The 17264-nt window shown below is 46.2% G+C and overlaps 1 protein-coding gene and 1 pseudogene across 1 annotated transcript; one reads left to right on the forward strand and one right to left on the reverse strand.

Moving 5' to 3' along the window:
- Window positions 1-10543: 10543 nt before the first annotated feature.
- On the forward strand, window positions 10544-12759 carry LOC142591241 (uncharacterized). The gene is made up of 3 exons (XM_075703586.1): window positions 10544-10680; window positions 10793-10955; window positions 11579-12759. The coding sequence occupies exons 1-3, from the start codon at window positions 10605-10607 to the stop codon at window positions 11757-11759; spliced, it is 420 nt and encodes a 139-aa protein (XP_075559701.1). The 5' UTR covers window positions 10544-10604; the 3' UTR covers window positions 11760-12759.
- A 1288-nt stretch (window positions 12760-14047) lies between these two features.
- On the reverse strand, window positions 14048-16293 carry LOC142591539 (uncharacterized; annotated as a pseudogene).
- Between the last annotated feature and the right edge of the window lie 971 nt (window positions 16294-17264).

A 17264-nucleotide genomic window follows, 5' to 3' on the forward strand; every position in this document is an offset into this window, starting at 1 on the left:
ATGACCTATGGACAACGTTGGTGTGCCCTTCCAAATACTCGAGGTTCTTCAGCTCTGGGTCCGCTCGTTGCTGTTCAGCGAAGTCTTCCGCGCTTAAAATTCCAAGGAAGGCGTCGTCATCCTCGTCATCTTGCGGCGGCGAGTCAATGGCGGCGCGCGATAGGCAATCGGCATCAGAGTGTTTTCGTCCAGACTTGTTGGTTACAGTGATATCATATTCTTGCAGTCCTGGCTCCACCGTGCCAGCCGTCCTGAAGGGTGAACAGTAGCAATGCTGTTAAAGACGAAACTAACCTTTATTGGGCGAACCTTTTCCCACAAAAACAGGCTACACCTAAAGAACGGCGACAACAGCCTAATACAGATGGCGATCGTCAAAATCTGATCAGCAGGTCAAGCGCATCGGCTTTTATACATCAGTCGTCGAATGTTCCAGAGTAATCGCTGGGACCCCCGTGCCTCCCACAGAGTTCTACGTTATTCGCAATGCGCACACATGCAACCAGATTACACAAGGTTCGGTCATAGACAGCGGATGGAAGCATCGATAACATTCCAGAAACTTCCGATACATGCAGGCGCGTCCTGCGCTGTGCGCGATAACATTTGCTAGGGGTGAAACGTCTCACCCGATAAAGACAAAAAAAAATTACCGACGATTACGTTACTTCCTAATGCGAAATTTGAGCGCAGCAAATAAGCTGTTTCACCTTTTGGATAGATTGAGGCAAAGAAATCGAGCAACACATGTATGCGCTATCACAGAATTTTTTTTTTATTTTTCACACGTATTCCTTTAACAAAGACTCCACTAACAGTTCTTGACAGTCATGAAGGAAGCTTTGTGGTCGGAGAAATAGACTGATATATGTTCGACTTGGTACACCAATGCTTGATTCTCAAAGACGAGATCTATACAAGTGGCTCGCGAGGTTGTCACAGCCGTGGGGGAAGCAGAGGCTAAGCGCCGCCGCCGAGAAGACCCTGCCGTTCGCGCCGCCGAAGCGGAGGCTCATCGCCGCCGTCGAGAGCAACCAGCAGTAAGCGAGGCTGAAGCAGAAGCTCATCGCCGCCGCCGAGAAGACCCTGCAGTTCGCGCCGCCGAAGCGGAGGCTCATCGCCGCCGTCGAGAGCAACCAGCAGTAAGCGGAAGCGGAGGGGGGCGGCGTGTACACCCAGCGGCAAACGATGGGGGCAGAAGCGCGCGCAGCAAGCGGACAACACGATAAAGGGAGGAGGGAAGAGATAGCAGCGACCCTTTCCTCCTCTTTCTGCATGGCGGCGACGGTGTTCTATGCAGTCACGTTATCTTGACTCTCTAGCGGCGTCAGCGGCATCCAGCGGTATCAGTCGGTCGCTGCTAGCGCTGGGGGGATGAAAGGGGGGCGGAGCTGGTTACGAGGCCGACGACAACGCCGACGACGACGCCGACGACGACGCGAAACCCAGGAACGGACGCCAAAGAGCTGCGCTCTAAAAAGTACACGTGTCAATACTTACTAATGCTAGTTTTGAGCCCAGCTGTTTAGGTGTTTTTAATTCGCCATATATTGCGGCAAAGAATTTGATTTCGAACGACAGGTTTCTCTCGGATGCGGCGGTGAGCCTCTGTTCAGGCAGCTGGTTTAGTAGCTTCGGCAGACGAAGCACTTCCAGCGGTTGCGTCACTCATTCTACCGAATGAACTGGCAGACGCTATTTTGTGTTTGTGTGCAGTGCAAAAGACACGGTGTCGAAACTGTGAGTTACAATTTTAACTCTTTATTGCGCGAACATGTGCCCAACAAAACAAGTAACACTCAAGCGCAACGATGGCGGCGATAAGAGTCGGCGATCGCCGGAAATCTGATCTGCAGGTGAGGCGCATCTGCTTTGATACGGGACTCGTCGAAGGTTCCAGTGTAATTGCTGGTTCCCGCGCGGCTTCAAGAAAGTACTAAACAATTCGCGCCGCGCGTACAATCATATTACAGAAATCGCAAACAGTGCCGTAGCTAGGTCGTCTGGCACCCGGGGCCCATAGGTCTTCTGTCAACACCCCCCCCTCCAGGTCTAGCCCGCGGAAAGAGGGGTGTCTTCAGACGTATATGACACCCCTCCCCCCCCCCCACTGGCCCCTTGCACCCGGGGCCCACGGCCCCCCGGCCCCCCTGGTTGCTACGCCACTGATCGCAAACCATGACAATCGAAACCAGTGCGAACGATACCATACCAACTATACCAAAAAGCACCAGCAGACCATAGGGCGAAACGAGTGGTCCGGCTGGTTCGCATGACACCACTTTCCCGCGCGCAAGTGAGTGAATGGGCCGCAAAAGAAATGAGGCCGCTCTCAATGGGGTCCGCGGTCAGCGGCTCGCCCCTTCCCTCTCCCGCTCCGCGTTCGTTCTTTCATCTGTCGCTGTGCTCGTTCGCTCGGTTTCGCCGCCGATGACAACGCCGCCGACGCTCGCCGCGGGTGCGGCGCTTTAAAATTTCGAGGACGTTTAAGCTACAAGAGCGTAATGGTAGAGCAGTTAGAGAAGCCCGACTGCCTCTCACGCTTCCCGGCAACTGTAGCTTCATCATAAGCCTAGTTACGCCCACTGCAGGGCAAAGGCCTCTCCCATACTTCTCCAACTACCCCGGTCATGTACTAATTGTGGCCATGTTGTCCCTGCAAACGTCTTAATGTCATCCGCCCACCTAACTTTCTGCCGCCCCCTGCTACGCTTCCCTTCCCTTGGAATCCAGTCCGTAACCCTTAATGACCATCGGTTATCTTCCCTCCTCATTACATCTGCGGCCCATGCCCATTTCTTTTTCTTGATTTCAACTAAGATGTCATTTACCCGCGTTTGTTGCCTCACCCAATCCGCTCTTTTCTTATCCCTTAACGTTACACCCATCATTCTTCTTTCCATAGCTCGTTGCGTCGTCCTCAATTTCAGCAGAACGCTTTTCGTAAGCCTCCAGGTTTCTGCCCTATGTGTGAGTACTGGTAACACACAGCTATTATATACTTTTCTCTCGAGGGATAACGGCAACCTGCTGTTCATGTTATGGGAATGCCTGCCAAACGCACTCCAGCCCATTCTTATTCTTCTGATTATTTCCGTCTCATGATCCGGATCCGCCGTCACTACCTGCCCTAAGTAGATGTATTCCCTTACGACTTCCAGTGCCTCGCCGCCTATAGTAAATTGCTGTTCTCTCCCGAGACTGTTAAGCATTACTTTAGTTTTCTGCAGATTAACTTTCAGACCCACCCTTCTGCTTTCTCTCTGCAGGTCAGTGAGCATGCATTGCAATTGGTCTCGTGAGTTACTAAGCAAGGCAATATCATCAGCGAATCGCAAGTTGCTAAGGTATTCTCCATCAACTTTTATCCCCAATTCTTCCCACTCCTGGTCTCTGAATACCTCCTGTAAACATGCTGTGAATAGCATTGGAGAGATCGTATCTCCCTGTCTGGCGCCTTTCTTTATTGGGATTTTGTTGCTTTTTTGTGGAGGACTACGGTGGCTGTGGAGCCGCTATAGATATCTTCCAGTATTTTTACGTATGGCTCATCTACACCCTGATTCCGTAATGCCTCCATGACTGCTGAGGTTTCGACTAAATCAAACGCTTTCTCGTAATCAATGAAAGCTATATATAAGGGTTGGTTATATTCAGCACATTTCTCTATCACTCGATTGATAGTGTGAATATGGTCTATTGTTGAGTACCCTTTGCGGAATCCTGCCTGGTCCTTTGGTTGACAGAAGTCTAAGGTGTTCCTGATTCTATTTGCGATTACCTTAGTAAATACTTTGTAGGCAACGGACAGTAAGCTGATCGGTCTATAATTTTTCAAGTCTTTGGCGTCCCCTTTCTTATGGATTAGGATTATGTTAGCGTTCTTCCAAGATTCCGGTACGCTCGAGGTTATGAGGCATTGCGTATACAGGGTGGCCAGTTTCTCTAGAACAATCTGACCACCATCCTTCAACAAATCTGCTGTTACCTGATCATCCCCAGCTGCCTTCCCCCTTTGCATAGCTCCTAAGGCTTTCTTTACTTCTTCTGGCGTTACCTGTGGGATTTCGAATTCCTCTAGGCTATTCTCTCTTCCACTATCGTCTAGGTACCACTGGTACTGTATAAATCTCTATAGAACTCCTCAGCCACTTGAACTATCTCATCCATATTAGTAACGATATTGCCGGCTTTGTCTCTTAACGCACACGTCTGATTCTTGCCTATTCCTAGTTTCTTCTTCACTGTTTTTAGGCTTCCTCCGTTCCTGAGAGCCTGTTCAATTCTATCCATATTATAGTTTCTGATGTCCGCTGTCTTACGCTTGTTGATCAACTTAGAAAGTTCTGCCAGTTCTATTCTAGCTGTAGGGTTAGAGGCTTTCATACATTGGCGTTTCTTGATCAGATCTTTCGACTCCTGCGATAGCTTACTGGTTTCCTGTCTAACGGCGTTACCACCGACTTCTATTGCGCACTCCTTAATGATGCCCATGAGATTGTCGTTCATTGCTTCAACACTAAGGTCCTCTTCCTGAGTTAAAGCCGAATACCTGTTCTGTAGCTTGATCCGGAATTCCTCTAGTTTCCCTCTTACCGCTAACTCATTGATTGGCTTCTTGTGTACCAGTTTCTTCCGTTCCCTCCTCAAGTCTAGGCTAATTCGAGTTCTTACCATCCTATGGTCACTGCAGCGTACCTTGCCGACCACGTCTACATCTTGTATGATGCCAGGGTTCGCGCAGAGTATGAAGTCGATTTCATTTCTAGTCTCGCCATTTGGGCTCCTCCACGTCCACTTTCGGCTAACCCGCATGCGGAAAAAGGTATTCATTATCCGCATATTATTCTGTTCTGCAAACTCTACTAATAACTCTCCTCTGCTATTCCTAGAGCCTATGCCATATTCCCCCACTGACTTGTCTCCAGCCTGCTGCTTGCCTACCCTGGCATTGAAGTCGCCCATCAGTATAGTGTATTTTGTTTTGACTTTACCCATCGCCGATTCCACGTCTTCATAAAAGCTTTCGACTTCCTGGTCATCATGACTGCATGTAGGGGCATAGACTTGTACCACCTCCAATTTGTACCTCTTATTAAGTTTCACAACAAGACCTGCCACCCTCTCGTTAATGCTATAGAATTCCTGTATGTTACCAGCTATTTCCTTATTAATCAGGAATCCGACTCCTAGTTCTCGTCTCTCTGCTAAGCCCCGGTAACACAGTACATGCCCGCTTTTTAGCACTGTATATGCTTCTTTTGTCCTCCTAACCTCACTGAGCCCTATTATATCCCATTTACTACCCTCTAATTCCTCCAATAACACTGCTAGACTCGCCTCGCTAGATAGCGTTCTAACGTTAAACGTTGCCAGGTTCAGATTCCAATGGCGGCCTGTCCGGAGCCAGGTATTCTTAGCACCCTCTGCAGCGTCACAGATCTGACCGCCGCCGTGGTCAGTTGCTTCGCGGCTGCTGGGGACTGAGGGCCGGGGTTTGATTGTTGTATTCATATAGGAGGTTGTGGCCAAGTACTGCACCAGGGTGGCCAATCCTGCTCTGGTGAGAGAGTGCGTTACCGGTTCTGGTCACCGGGATCAGGCCGCACTCCAGGCCTGTTTGTGCAATTTTCTCAACACACGTTTTTTTGTTTTTTCTTGTATTTTCCGATGGAGAGTTGCGCTGCACCGGGATTTGAATCACGGTCCTTTTGCACTGGAGACGGATACTCTACCGTCCCCGCAGGAGTTAAATTAAAAATTGGAGAATGGGGATTTGCGTGACAAAACCACTTTCTGATTATGCACGCCTTAGTGGAGGACTCCGAAAATTTCGACCACCTGGGGTTCTTTAACGTGCACCAAATTCTAAGTACACGGGTGTTTTCGCATTTCGCCCCCATCGAAATGCGGCCGCCGTGGCCGGGGTCCGATCCCGCGACCTCGTGCTCAGCAGTCTAACACCATGACCACTGAGCAACCACGGCGGGTCCCGCAGGAGTTGTACGCCTCATTTAACCTACAGTGGTGCCCAATTTGATCAGTCAAGGTGGGCCAATCTGAGCTCGGTTATACCGCATGGATGGCACTCGGCTAGAGAACCTGGTATTTATGACCTGCACATGTGTGGCCACACATAATTGAGGATATATAATTTTTTTCTTTTAGGAGGGTTTCCGTACAGTGATAAGATGAAGTAAAAGACATTAAAAAAAAGAAAAAAAAGAAAGGGGGAAAAAAGGAACATAACTTGTGATTCGAACTCGTGATCCTTCAATGTTGCCCGGAAAGGTAGCTCAATCGGTTGGTTCGTCAAGCCAGCGGTTACTTTCAAGCGCTATAGCTCCTGCTCCGAGCCTCATACTTATGTGGAAAGGGGCTGGTGTTGTCCGCGACAGTCGATTCTGAGTGGTTGGAAGGCATAATTTCTTGGAAAAATGGCCGCCAGAGGAGCAGCGTGAACTCGAGCGGCTTTAGAGACTAGGAAAACTGCCTTAAAGTATTTAGACTTGAGGGGAAGCTTCGTTAACAAACTATAACACGGCAATCAGCACTCGAATATAATTATAACCCTAATAATAATTGTAAATATTCATCTCATCTATAGGGTCTAAAGCGCGCGCTGTTTCTTGCCTCTGCGTGTAGTAGTTAAGAGAGCCAGTTTAAGGGCGGAGAAGAGGGAAGGAAAAGAAAGCAAACTTGCAGCGCCGTGGTTTTAAGGCGCAACCGTGGTAGAGAAACGGAAAGGCGATATAAGCATGCGTGGCCATGATACGCACACGACAAACTGCCTTACAATATTTAGACTTGAGGGGAAGCTTCGTTAACAAACTATAACACGGCAATGAGCACTCGAATACGACGAGAGAAATAATTGAGACGTGGAAAATTCCCTTGAAATAAATCTGGTTTGCGAGACAAATGCTTGTATGTATTGAATCTCTTAAAAGATGAGGGGGGAAATTATGCGCTCACCGAGAGGACATCGTCAGCGCGAGGCCACCACCAGGCTCCTTACGGGGATGTGGAGAGCTTCGCGGCCGGAACGAAGCCTCCCCTCTCCGCCGGCCAGGCGTGGAAAACGCGCTTTCCGATCGCTCGAGGTTGCGTAGGAATAGTATAGTTCTAGCGTCTAGGAAAAGCTTTAACAGGTGCGAGGACGGCACGCATAGCGTGGGAAGCTAGCCGCCGGAATAGCTATCTTCGAGAGCTATTCTATATTATATTATATTATACTTCGAGAGCTATGACTGATGCTTTTCTATATATATGTATTCATCTCATCTATGCGATCGCATGCGCGTGCTGTTTCTTTGTCTCTGCGTGTAGTAGTTAAGACAGCCAGTTTAAGGGCGGAGAAGAGGAAAGGAAAGGAAAGCAAACTTGCAGCGCCGTGGTTTTAAAGCGCAACCGTGGTAGAGAAACGGAAAGGCGATATAAGCATGCGTGGCCATGATACGCACACGACAAACTGCCTTACAATATTTAGAATTGAGGGGTAGTTTCGTTAACAAACTATAACACGGCAATCAGCACTCGAATATAATTATAACCCTAATAATAATTGTAAACATTCATCTCATCTATAGGGTCTAAAGCGCGCGCTGTTTCTTGCCTCTGCGTGTAGTAGTTAAGAGAGCCAGTTTAAGGGCGGAGAAGAGGGAAGGAAAAGAAAGCAAACTTGCAGCGCCGTGGTTTTAAGGCGCAACCGTGGTAGAGAAACGGAAAGGCGATATAAGCATGCGTGGCCATGATACGCACACGACAAACTGCCTTACAATGTTTAGACTTGAGGGGAAGCTTCGTTAACAAACTATAACACGGCAATGTGCACTCGAATACGACGAGAGAAATAATTGAGACGTGGAAAATTCCCTTGAAATAAATCTGGTTTGCGAGACAAATGCTTGTATGTATTGAATCTCTTAAAAGATGAGGGGGGAAATTATGCGCTCACCGAGAGGGCATCGTCAGCGCGAGACCACCACCAGGCTCCTTACGGGGATGTGGAGAGCTTCGCGGCCGGAACGAAGCCTCCCCTATCCGCCCGCCAGGCGTGGAAAACGCGCTTTTCGATCGCTCGAGGTTGCGTAGGAATAGTATAGTTCTAGCGTCTAGGAAAAGCTTTAACAGGTGCGAGGACGGCACGCATAGCGTGGGAAGCTAGCCGCCGGAATAGCTATCTTCGAGAGCTATTCTATATTATATTATATTATACTTCGAGAGCTATGACTGATGCTTTTCTATATATATGTATTCATCTCATCTATGCGATCGCATGCGCGTGCTGTTTCTTTGTCTCTGCGTGTAGTAGTTAAGAGAGCCAGTTTAAGGGCGCAGAAGAGGAAAGGAAAGGAAAGCAAACTTGCAGCGCCGTGGTTTTAAAGCGCAACCGTGGTAGAGAAACGGAAAGGCGATATAAGCATGCGTGGCCATGATACGCACACGACAAACTGCCTTACAATATTTAGAATTGAGGGGTAGTTTCGTTAACAAACTATAACACGGCAATCAGCACTCGAATATAATTATAACCCTAATAATAATTGTAAATATTCACCTCATCTATAGGGTCTAAAGCGCGCGCTGTTTCTTGCCTCTGCGTGTAGTAGTTAAGAGAGCCAGTGTAAGGGCGGAGAAGAGGGAAGGAAAAGAAAGCAAACTTGCAGCGCCGTGGTTTTAAGGCGCAACCGTGGTAGAGAAACGGAAAGGCGATATAAGCATGCGTGGCCATGATACGCACACGACAAACTGCCTTACAATATTTAGACTTGAGGGGAAGCTTCGTTAACAAACTATAACACGGCAATGAGCACTCGAATACGACGAGAGAAATAATTGAGACGTGGAAAATTCCCTTGAAATAAATCTGGTTTGCGAGACAAATGCTTGTATGTATTGAATCTCTTAAAAGATGAGGGGGGAAATTATGCGCTCACCGAGAGGGCATCGTCAGCGCGAGACCACCACCAGGCTCCTTACGGGGATGTGGAGAGCTTCGCGGCCGGAACGAAGCCTCCCCTCTCCGCCGGCCAGGCGTGGAAAACGCGCTTTCCGATCGCTCAAGGTTGCGTAGGAATAGTATAGTTATAGCGTCTAGGAAAAGCTTTAACAGGTGCGAGGACGGCACGCATAGCGTGGGAAGCTAGCCGCCGGAATAGCTATCTTCGAGAGCTATTCTATATTATATTATATTATACTTCGAGAGCTATGACTGATGCTTTTCTATATATATGTATTCATCTCATCTATGCGATCGCATGCGCGTGCTGTTTCTTTGTCTCTGCGTGTAGTAGTTAAGAGAGCCAGTTTAAGGGCGGAGAAGAGGAAAGGAAAGGAAAGCAAACTTGGAGCGCCGTGGTTTTAAAGCGCAACCGTGGTAGAGAAACGGAAAGGCGATATAAGCATGCGTGGCCATGATACGCACACGACAAACTGCCTTACAATATTTAGAATTGAGGGGTAGTTTCGTTAACAAACTATAACACGGCAATCAGCACTCGAATATAATTATAACCCTAATAATAATTGTAAATATTCATCTCATCTATAGGGTCTAAAGCGCGCGCTGTTTCTTGCCTCTGCGTGTAGTAGTTAAGAGAGCCAGTTTAAGGGCGGAGAAGAGGGAAGGAAAAGAAAGCAAACTTGCAGCGCCGTGGTTTTAAGGCGCAACCGTGGTAGAGAAACGGAAAGGCGATATAAGCATGCGTGGCCATGATACGCACACGACAAACTGCCTTACAATATTTAGACTTGAGGGGAAGCTTCGTTAACAAACTATAACACGGCAATGAGCACTCGAATATATATATATATATATATATATATATATATATATATATATATATATAACGCTATGCCCGAAGGCTAGCATTCAAGGACGCGCCGCTCTTACTCAGACAAACCTCAATCAGCCAGCTGGAAAAGGGCTCGGTATTTCAGTTTCCCCGTAACGGAATTACGTTTTCTCGTATATTCAAATTGCAATTCGACGCTGTCATGCCTCAAGGTTTACGGATTTTCGGACGCATTTTACTTTGATAAACTCGATTGGTTCAGTAAAGCTGGAACTGCCTGGCGCGATTTTTTGGCGCGATTGACGCGCGTGGCGAAGAGGCACGGGCGTCGTTTCGACGAACGCGCCCCCGGAAATCTCGTAGCCGCGTGGTAATGGAAGTACAAAAGAACGCGCCGCATCGCATTGCCGAGCCTGCGTCCCCCAATGAGGGTGCAGCACGAGTGGCGCGTAACGCTACACGCCGCACATTTAAGGGGCAGATATATTCCGACGTAGCCTGTGCGCGCGGCACGGCGACGTTACGTCGGCTGAAGCGCCACCCTCTACAGTCCGACGGCTCCCGACCGCCGACGTGACCGGCGGCGCCTGACGCCCTTGAACGTCGTCCGGCTGCGAATAGAGCCGCCTGCATTTCGCTCCGACCGCGCCGAACACGTCAGCACCGAGCGCCCTCTCTCGTCGCTGTAGCTACTCACCGCCAGTACAAAATGGCCGCTTCACACGAAAACGTGGTGCACCTCTCTGGTTCAGTGATCGAGAGATTTTCGCTCGCCGTACAACAGCATCCCTGCGTCTGTGACACGAAATGGGTAGATTATCGCGATGTGGATCGCAAGAACAACGCCTGGGAGCTGATCCGCTCGTTCGCCGCCTCTCGACAGGTGCGTCGATGTTTACGTACTCATACTTTGTCTACATACTCAAAAGTGGATACTTCACCGAACCTGGTATGCAATCACCGTTTGTTGTTATGCCTCCCTTTTCCTGCTTTAGTTGAAGACTGTCTCAAACTCTGGAAGCGGCTGCGAGACCGCTACACACAGGAATTGAAGGCGATTGAACAGGCAAAGAGGAGCGGCAGCGGCAATGTTTCTCGGCGAACGTGGGAGTTCGCCGAGTCGATGGCCTTTTACAGAGATTGCGGCCGTCCGAGAAAGTGAGTTATTATGCATTTTCAGAGTTCTGCTATAACATTCATTGCTGCTTAGTGTTTTGCCTACTTTGATGACTGTATTCCGTAATCATACGTTTCTTCTTTTCCTAAAAAATTCCCCGCATGACACTGCTGTTATTCATTGAAGCAACCCCTACCTTGCTCTTTACGCGATTGTGATCCACTTTGCGCTTTGCATTTTTCAAATACACATCATTAATATTTTTTTTTGTTCATTTAAGACACATGAGTTTGCTGGAGCTGGCCGCATCTCGCTTTTTCTTTCTTTTTAGTACGAAATGTTCAGGGTGCTATTTTTCTCATATCGCCTTAGTCCTTGCACGAAACTACAAATTGACCACTGAATACGTCGACAGAACTGCCTGTCTCATTGGGGTTAACTACGATTGTGCACGCGACTTTAAAAACTTTTTAAAAACTTTTTTTTTCTGAAGTGTCTACAGCGATATTATTCTCCTTATATAAGGAATATTATTCCTCCGAAGCAGCCTTCAGTATTCTCAGATAGCGACGCAGCCAAGTGAAATGGCTGCAAAACCAATTTTGTTTGGCCTTACAATTGCGCGCCTGTTTTTCCTCGAATAATGTCAGCCTTTTCTCTGCAGAACTACATGCAGCATGGAAGCCCCTTCCTACTCGGGCAGTGATGATGTTGGCGAGACCGCTGAAAACATTTTGACAGGAATGTGCACCACACCACCGTTACCATCAGCAGTTGAAAGTTTTCTAGATGCTCCACCCGAGCTACCACCACCAGCAACGCCTGCATCATCGGTAACCGAGTGACACAGTGAGGCTCCATCCAAGCAAAAGAAAAAAAAAAAACAGGGAAGACAGACAGTTTTGATGATTAACTCTTGGACCAACTTTAAAAAAAATGTCTGAGAAGAAGGCGTTTGGTTTGTCTATAGGTCTAAGTTTGGATAAGGTGCCATGTGAAATGGCATCAAAATGTAAAGCAAAAATTATGCAACTCATTGCAGAACTGGAAGAAGAAATGGATTAACCAGCAAGTCAACTAATGCAGTGTTTATCCATTTTTCAATTTAGGTGCCAAGGGACTATATAAGAGGTGTGCATGTAGCTTTTGTTTATGTTAACGATTTAATATATTTGTTTGTTTTTATTAGTGCTACGCTTCAATACCTGGCTTATTCATGCAAAGAATACGAAGTTCTCAATTTTATCGTTTTCATTTCTTCTCCAGAACTGCATAATTTCTCGAGACATAAGTCTGTGATATGCTATGATGTGATATGCGTAGACTGTGATATTCTGCGATGTAGGCTCTGATATGCTGTTAACCAATGGTGTGATGAAATAGTACACATATTAACGCTGCAATATTGAACCTAATTCCACGAATTACAAAACTGCATCCTCCTAGCTCACTTCCTTTGCATGCTCAGTGACACTTAAAAAAATTAAATTATGGGGTTTTATGTGCCAAAACCACTTTCTGATTATGAGGCACGCCGCAGTGGGGCACTGCGGAAATTTTGACCACCTGAGGTTTTTTAACGTGCACATAAATCTAAGTACACGAGTGTTTCCGCCCCCATCGAATTGTGGCCGCCGTGGCCGAGATTCGATCCCGCGACCTCGTGCTTAGCAGCCTAACACCATAGCCACTGAGCAACCACGGCGGGTAGAGTGACACTTCGTTTAACCGTTTATGGCTTCTGGGGTCATAATTATCCCACTACTTTCAAGTGCCGATAAATGGACAAGGGTGCACCTACGTATCATATTTTAGCACGCTCAATACTCCCCAACAATCAAATGCACTGTGTTTTCATCTTCCACTAATATGCCTCGTTGGTGTTCTGAGTGTTTTTATATGCGCGGGTGTGCTGTTCGACAAGGCTCATATTGGCAGCAAAATGTTTATTTGAAAACCTGTTGAGCTTTTCAGCCTTTTTTTATTAGCTGGCTCAATACTTCTTGAAGCAATCTTCAAGTTCAATGCAAGTTTCCTTATACAGCAAAAATACTTAGGTTTGGATACGTACCACATTTGATGTCTTTTTACAAATGATTGGTACAAGTGCGTACTCCTTTTATTCTACAAAAGGAGCAGTCGGAATGGCCTGAAAGCTTTCATTCCATTTCTAGTCATTCTGAGTGCAGTTTTACTATTTGTGCATGCATGTGATACATGTACCGAGCTCGCACCTTATAAAGGGGTAAACCAGAGCAACATCTAACTCGGTAACTGCCTTAATCAGATCGATTATTTAATCACTGTACGGCGTGATCCGAGGTAGCACTTGATATTGAGCGCCACATAGTGTGTAACTACGGGTACTTGTTTCTTGATAGTCATGTGTATTCTATTACTATACCAGATTTCATTATTGAATTAAATCAAGAGTTGTATTTGTCTTTTGTATGACATTTTCAGCATGACATGATTCAAAAAGTGCAATATTTGTTTCATGCGCTTCTTTTGCATTACTATTTTGTTTTTCGAATATGGGCATTTTTCGTAATATGTTATACATATTTCATACTTATTTCTCATGTTCATGTGCACTAAATGAAGCGCTCTATTTCTGTTGCATTCAATGTATTTTGAGCATCACATAGTACCAAAAGTACAGCATTTCTCTATTGCACAGCTGCATTTGTTCAGACAGTAGCGCACAGCACAAGACTGCAACGTTCAATTCCACTGTGACGATGAATGTCTCATTCCCAAGTGGCACATATTTCAGGGCTTTTACTGCCATTAAATAATATTTATTCAGATTATTCCAACGCAATATCCACAAGTAACCGAGAACGGACGAGGGAAATGCCAACTGGTAGTTGTAAAGAACACACACATACATCCGAAAGAAATTTTCTCAGTGTTCTTGCATTCTTGCTTGAACTTGTAGCATATTGTATCTCTGTACTAGAGAAATAAGTCTTGTTACGAATAGTTCGTTAAATGTAACTGATCTTGCTTTTTTGTATGTTTAATTCTAAACGTTTCATTAAATTTCATTTCTTTCTATGGGATGTTTTCTATTTATGTACATGCTGTAACTATTTAAGCAACTTGCTCACGGAACACAGTAATGTACACTTCATGTTAAAATGACAAGCACAGAAGGAGGGTCCGAAGTTAACCTGTCAGGCAGACCTGCTAAAAAAAGCACATAGGGTTAGCTTTAGTGAAAATGCAGAAAAAAAGACCACATACACATGATTAACAAAATCGAGCCCCTCGGTTCCCTTTCCCTCATTATTGCAGGGAAAAAAATACATGTTTACATGTAAAATGCAGTTCATATGCCAATTTTAGTGAGACAAATCACTGGCATATGATTGCTATAAAACCTGTAGTTCTTCACCATAAATAGAGGGAAAAAAAAGCTCAAGAAAGGAAATAGTAGTAAAGGCAAAATCGTACACAATTACAGGAGCCAAAGTACTTGTTACGACGCTGGAAGAGGAAAAAGTTATACAATACGCCTGAGAAATGAAAAGCAAATACGCGTATATATACATATATAGAAAGTGGTGCAGTTTAACCATAAGAAGCTGTAGGGGCACAAAAGATGAAAGGAAAGAACTGGGATTTCAGCGCCGCCTGACAACGTTTAACTGCCACGGCAATGAAGCTTCTGCAGACATGAAATAATCTGCTATTTCGTCCCTCATTGCCATGGCCGCTGAAGTGGGGCGGTTGTTTGATGGCAGTGCCTGGGTTCCAATTTGGGTGAGTGGGGATTTGTAAACTCCGGAAGGGAGCCCCAACGCTCCCTCTTCAAAGAAAGTCTCGATGGGACTCTTCTTGAAAAAATAACTATCGGAAAATCGACCTTGTGCTTCGATATCCACCATAATAAACCTATAACTAGCATCTGCTACAGCCAACATAAGTAATGAGTAGAACCTCTTGTAGTTGTAGCAGTCGGACCCACTGTCGGGGCATTTGATTAGAAAGTGCTTTTCATCAATGCTGCCTATATTATTCGGAAAATTCCATTTATCATTTTACTCTGCTGTTATCTTCCGCCACTTCTGTTCACTTGGACGTGCAAGCACAAGGGGTTTCAAGCAGGCCCAGATTGCTGGCAGTGTCTCTTTCAGGATGTCTGACACCGTCGATCCATGCATTCGGTAACTCATGGCAATATCTTGCACGGACCCTCCTGTAGCCAGGAATCTGGAAAAGTGTTAATGGAAGTTCTTTTTAACTATTGTTGAAATATTTTCATATCTATGTTTACAATGAAATTAATTGATACCAACATCATTATAAGGTTCGTTTGAAAATAAATACATCGCATTTCACGAACACTACAAGGGCCACACATAGTCACAGAAATGGTTTGTCGGTGTGTCGGCCTACCTAGCATGTATAGGCAGACAAACAGGCAGCCAGAATTTGTGAAAAATAGGCAATCAACTGAGCAAAAGAAACAATAACGTAAAGCTGCATTTGCCTAAATATAACGCATGGGGAAGTTCAGGAAAGCAAATATATGGATGTTTAAGAACTTTGCGAAATTCTGAAAAACTGGGAACTTCAAATAGGAAAAATATTTTCGGGAAAGAACTGTTAACTGCGACGGACATTAGTTGTGCCATAAATAGAACAAATTAGTCAGTAATTGAAATGCACTTTTAGATTTTTAAACCAGCACAGTCTGAGGAGCAGTGTCAACGAAGAGTTCAGCTTGTCACAGGTATGTTGAAGATCAGCGAATAAAAATAAAAATGTGCAATATGTTTAAAATTATACGATGGGCCCTCTCAAGCAGATCTCAAGAAAAAATAGTAATTCTTGTAACTGCACTATGCCCATACGCTGGTTCGTCACCGCACTGTCTCCGTAAATAGGTGAAATAAATGTTTACCACCACCACCAGCACCCCATTGTCTAATTTCTAGGAAATTATGAAAAGCATATATTTTATCTCAGTGTCACCGCAAGCCTTTCTGGCGGAGAGATAGGCCTCCTGTGCGTTGGAGGGTGTATAAGCCTGTCGTAGACAAGGCTCAGCAACTTGTCAAAAGATGCCTTTGTCATCCTGCTTTCAAGAAATGCAGGAAAATTAGGCACAACATATTTCAGCATGCTCGAGCTACGCAATCACGAAAGCAATACAGCTGTAATGTAACTCGCTTTCATTTACGTGAAATACTTGAAATGATATTCAGGATCGCTCTGCCGCAGCTCCTGTACTAGGTGGCGGTACTCGCCGTACTCCGGACGCTTGTCGAAGATCTCTCTTATGTAGAGAGACCTCTTCCTCTTGCGGCGGAGAAGATGTACCAACAAACCGAGGATAATGTTTCTTCGTACGGGGTATGTCCACGCCATCGCTGAGAATAAACACGAAGCAGATCACAAAGAGCGAGGAAAACGCGCGCGAAATCCGTACGAAAGGAGGGAGACACTTCACAGGCACAGGTGCGAGTGGCGAATGGAATTGTTTCGCGGGTTCACGACAGGTGGCGCGACGTCCTGCGCATTAACTGCGCATGCGCTTCTCCAGCTGCGGCCGCTGCGCCGCGTCGGAAGTGGTTGCACTTTAGAGCGCCGGACTTGCGCCTGGCGCGGCGTCGCCGACGTGACGTATCCGACCGCAACCGCTGCTCGCCTGCGCGCCGAGTACGTCGGAGTATAACAGAGCCTTGGATGGATGGGTGGATGGATGGATGGATGTGATGAGCGTCCCCTTTAGAACGGGGCGGTGGGTTGCGCCACCAAGCTCTTGCTATTATACTGCCTAATGTCGTACCTAAGTTAAACAATAAAAAATACAAAATGAGCCATATAAACTCCCACATCCAAATTTTCTGATCCCCTATTGCTAACTGTGCTTTTGTACGTCTCCGTCTTTTGTCGTTTCCCTACTTTTCTTCCACCAATCCTCCAATCGCCTCTTACTAATGCCTATTGCGGACATGTTTCCTTTACCACTGCTCCCACTGAATCCAAGGGCTTCAAGGAGGCCAGTGGTGCCTAAATCGACCGCTGGGTAGACGTCTTCACATTCTAATAAAACATGCTCCGTCGTTTCCCTAGCTTTACCGCAGCGAGCGCATGCTTCTTCTTCCTTCTTATATCTCGCTTTGTAGGTGCCTGTTCTAAGGTATCTTGATCTCGCTTCGAAAAGTAATGAGCTTCCTTTGAGTTATCATAAATGATATCTTTCCTGATTTCATTTTTTCCTCTTAGGTATTTACTCATGGCAGGTTTCCTTACCATTGCCGCCACCCATGAGATTATTTCAGCCTATCTGACTTTCCGCTTGACGTTCTTTGTTGCTGTGTTGCCCACCATACAGG

This window comes from Dermacentor variabilis, chromosome 8 (assembly GCF_050947875.1).
Source record: "Dermacentor variabilis isolate Ectoservices chromosome 8, ASM5094787v1, whole genome shotgun sequence".
Classification (NCBI taxonomy): domain Eukaryota; kingdom Metazoa; phylum Arthropoda; class Arachnida; order Ixodida; family Ixodidae; genus Dermacentor; species Dermacentor variabilis.

What these genes read in the sequence shown, in the direction of transcription:
- LOC142591241 (XM_075703586.1), top strand. Translation starts at nt 10,605, where the DNA reads ATGGGTAGATTATCGCGATGTGGATCGCAAGAACAACGCCTGGGAGCT. An exon ending in CGTTCGCCGCCTCTCGACAG is followed by an intron (nt 10,681 to 10,792) that starts GTGCGTCGATGT and finishes TTCCTGCTTTAG; the next exon opens with TTGAAGACTGTCTCAAACTC. An exon ending in GATTGCGGCCGTCCGAGAAA is followed by an intron (nt 10,956 to 11,578) that starts GTGAGTTATTAT and finishes TTTTCTCTGCAG; the next exon opens with AACTACATGCAGCATGGAAG.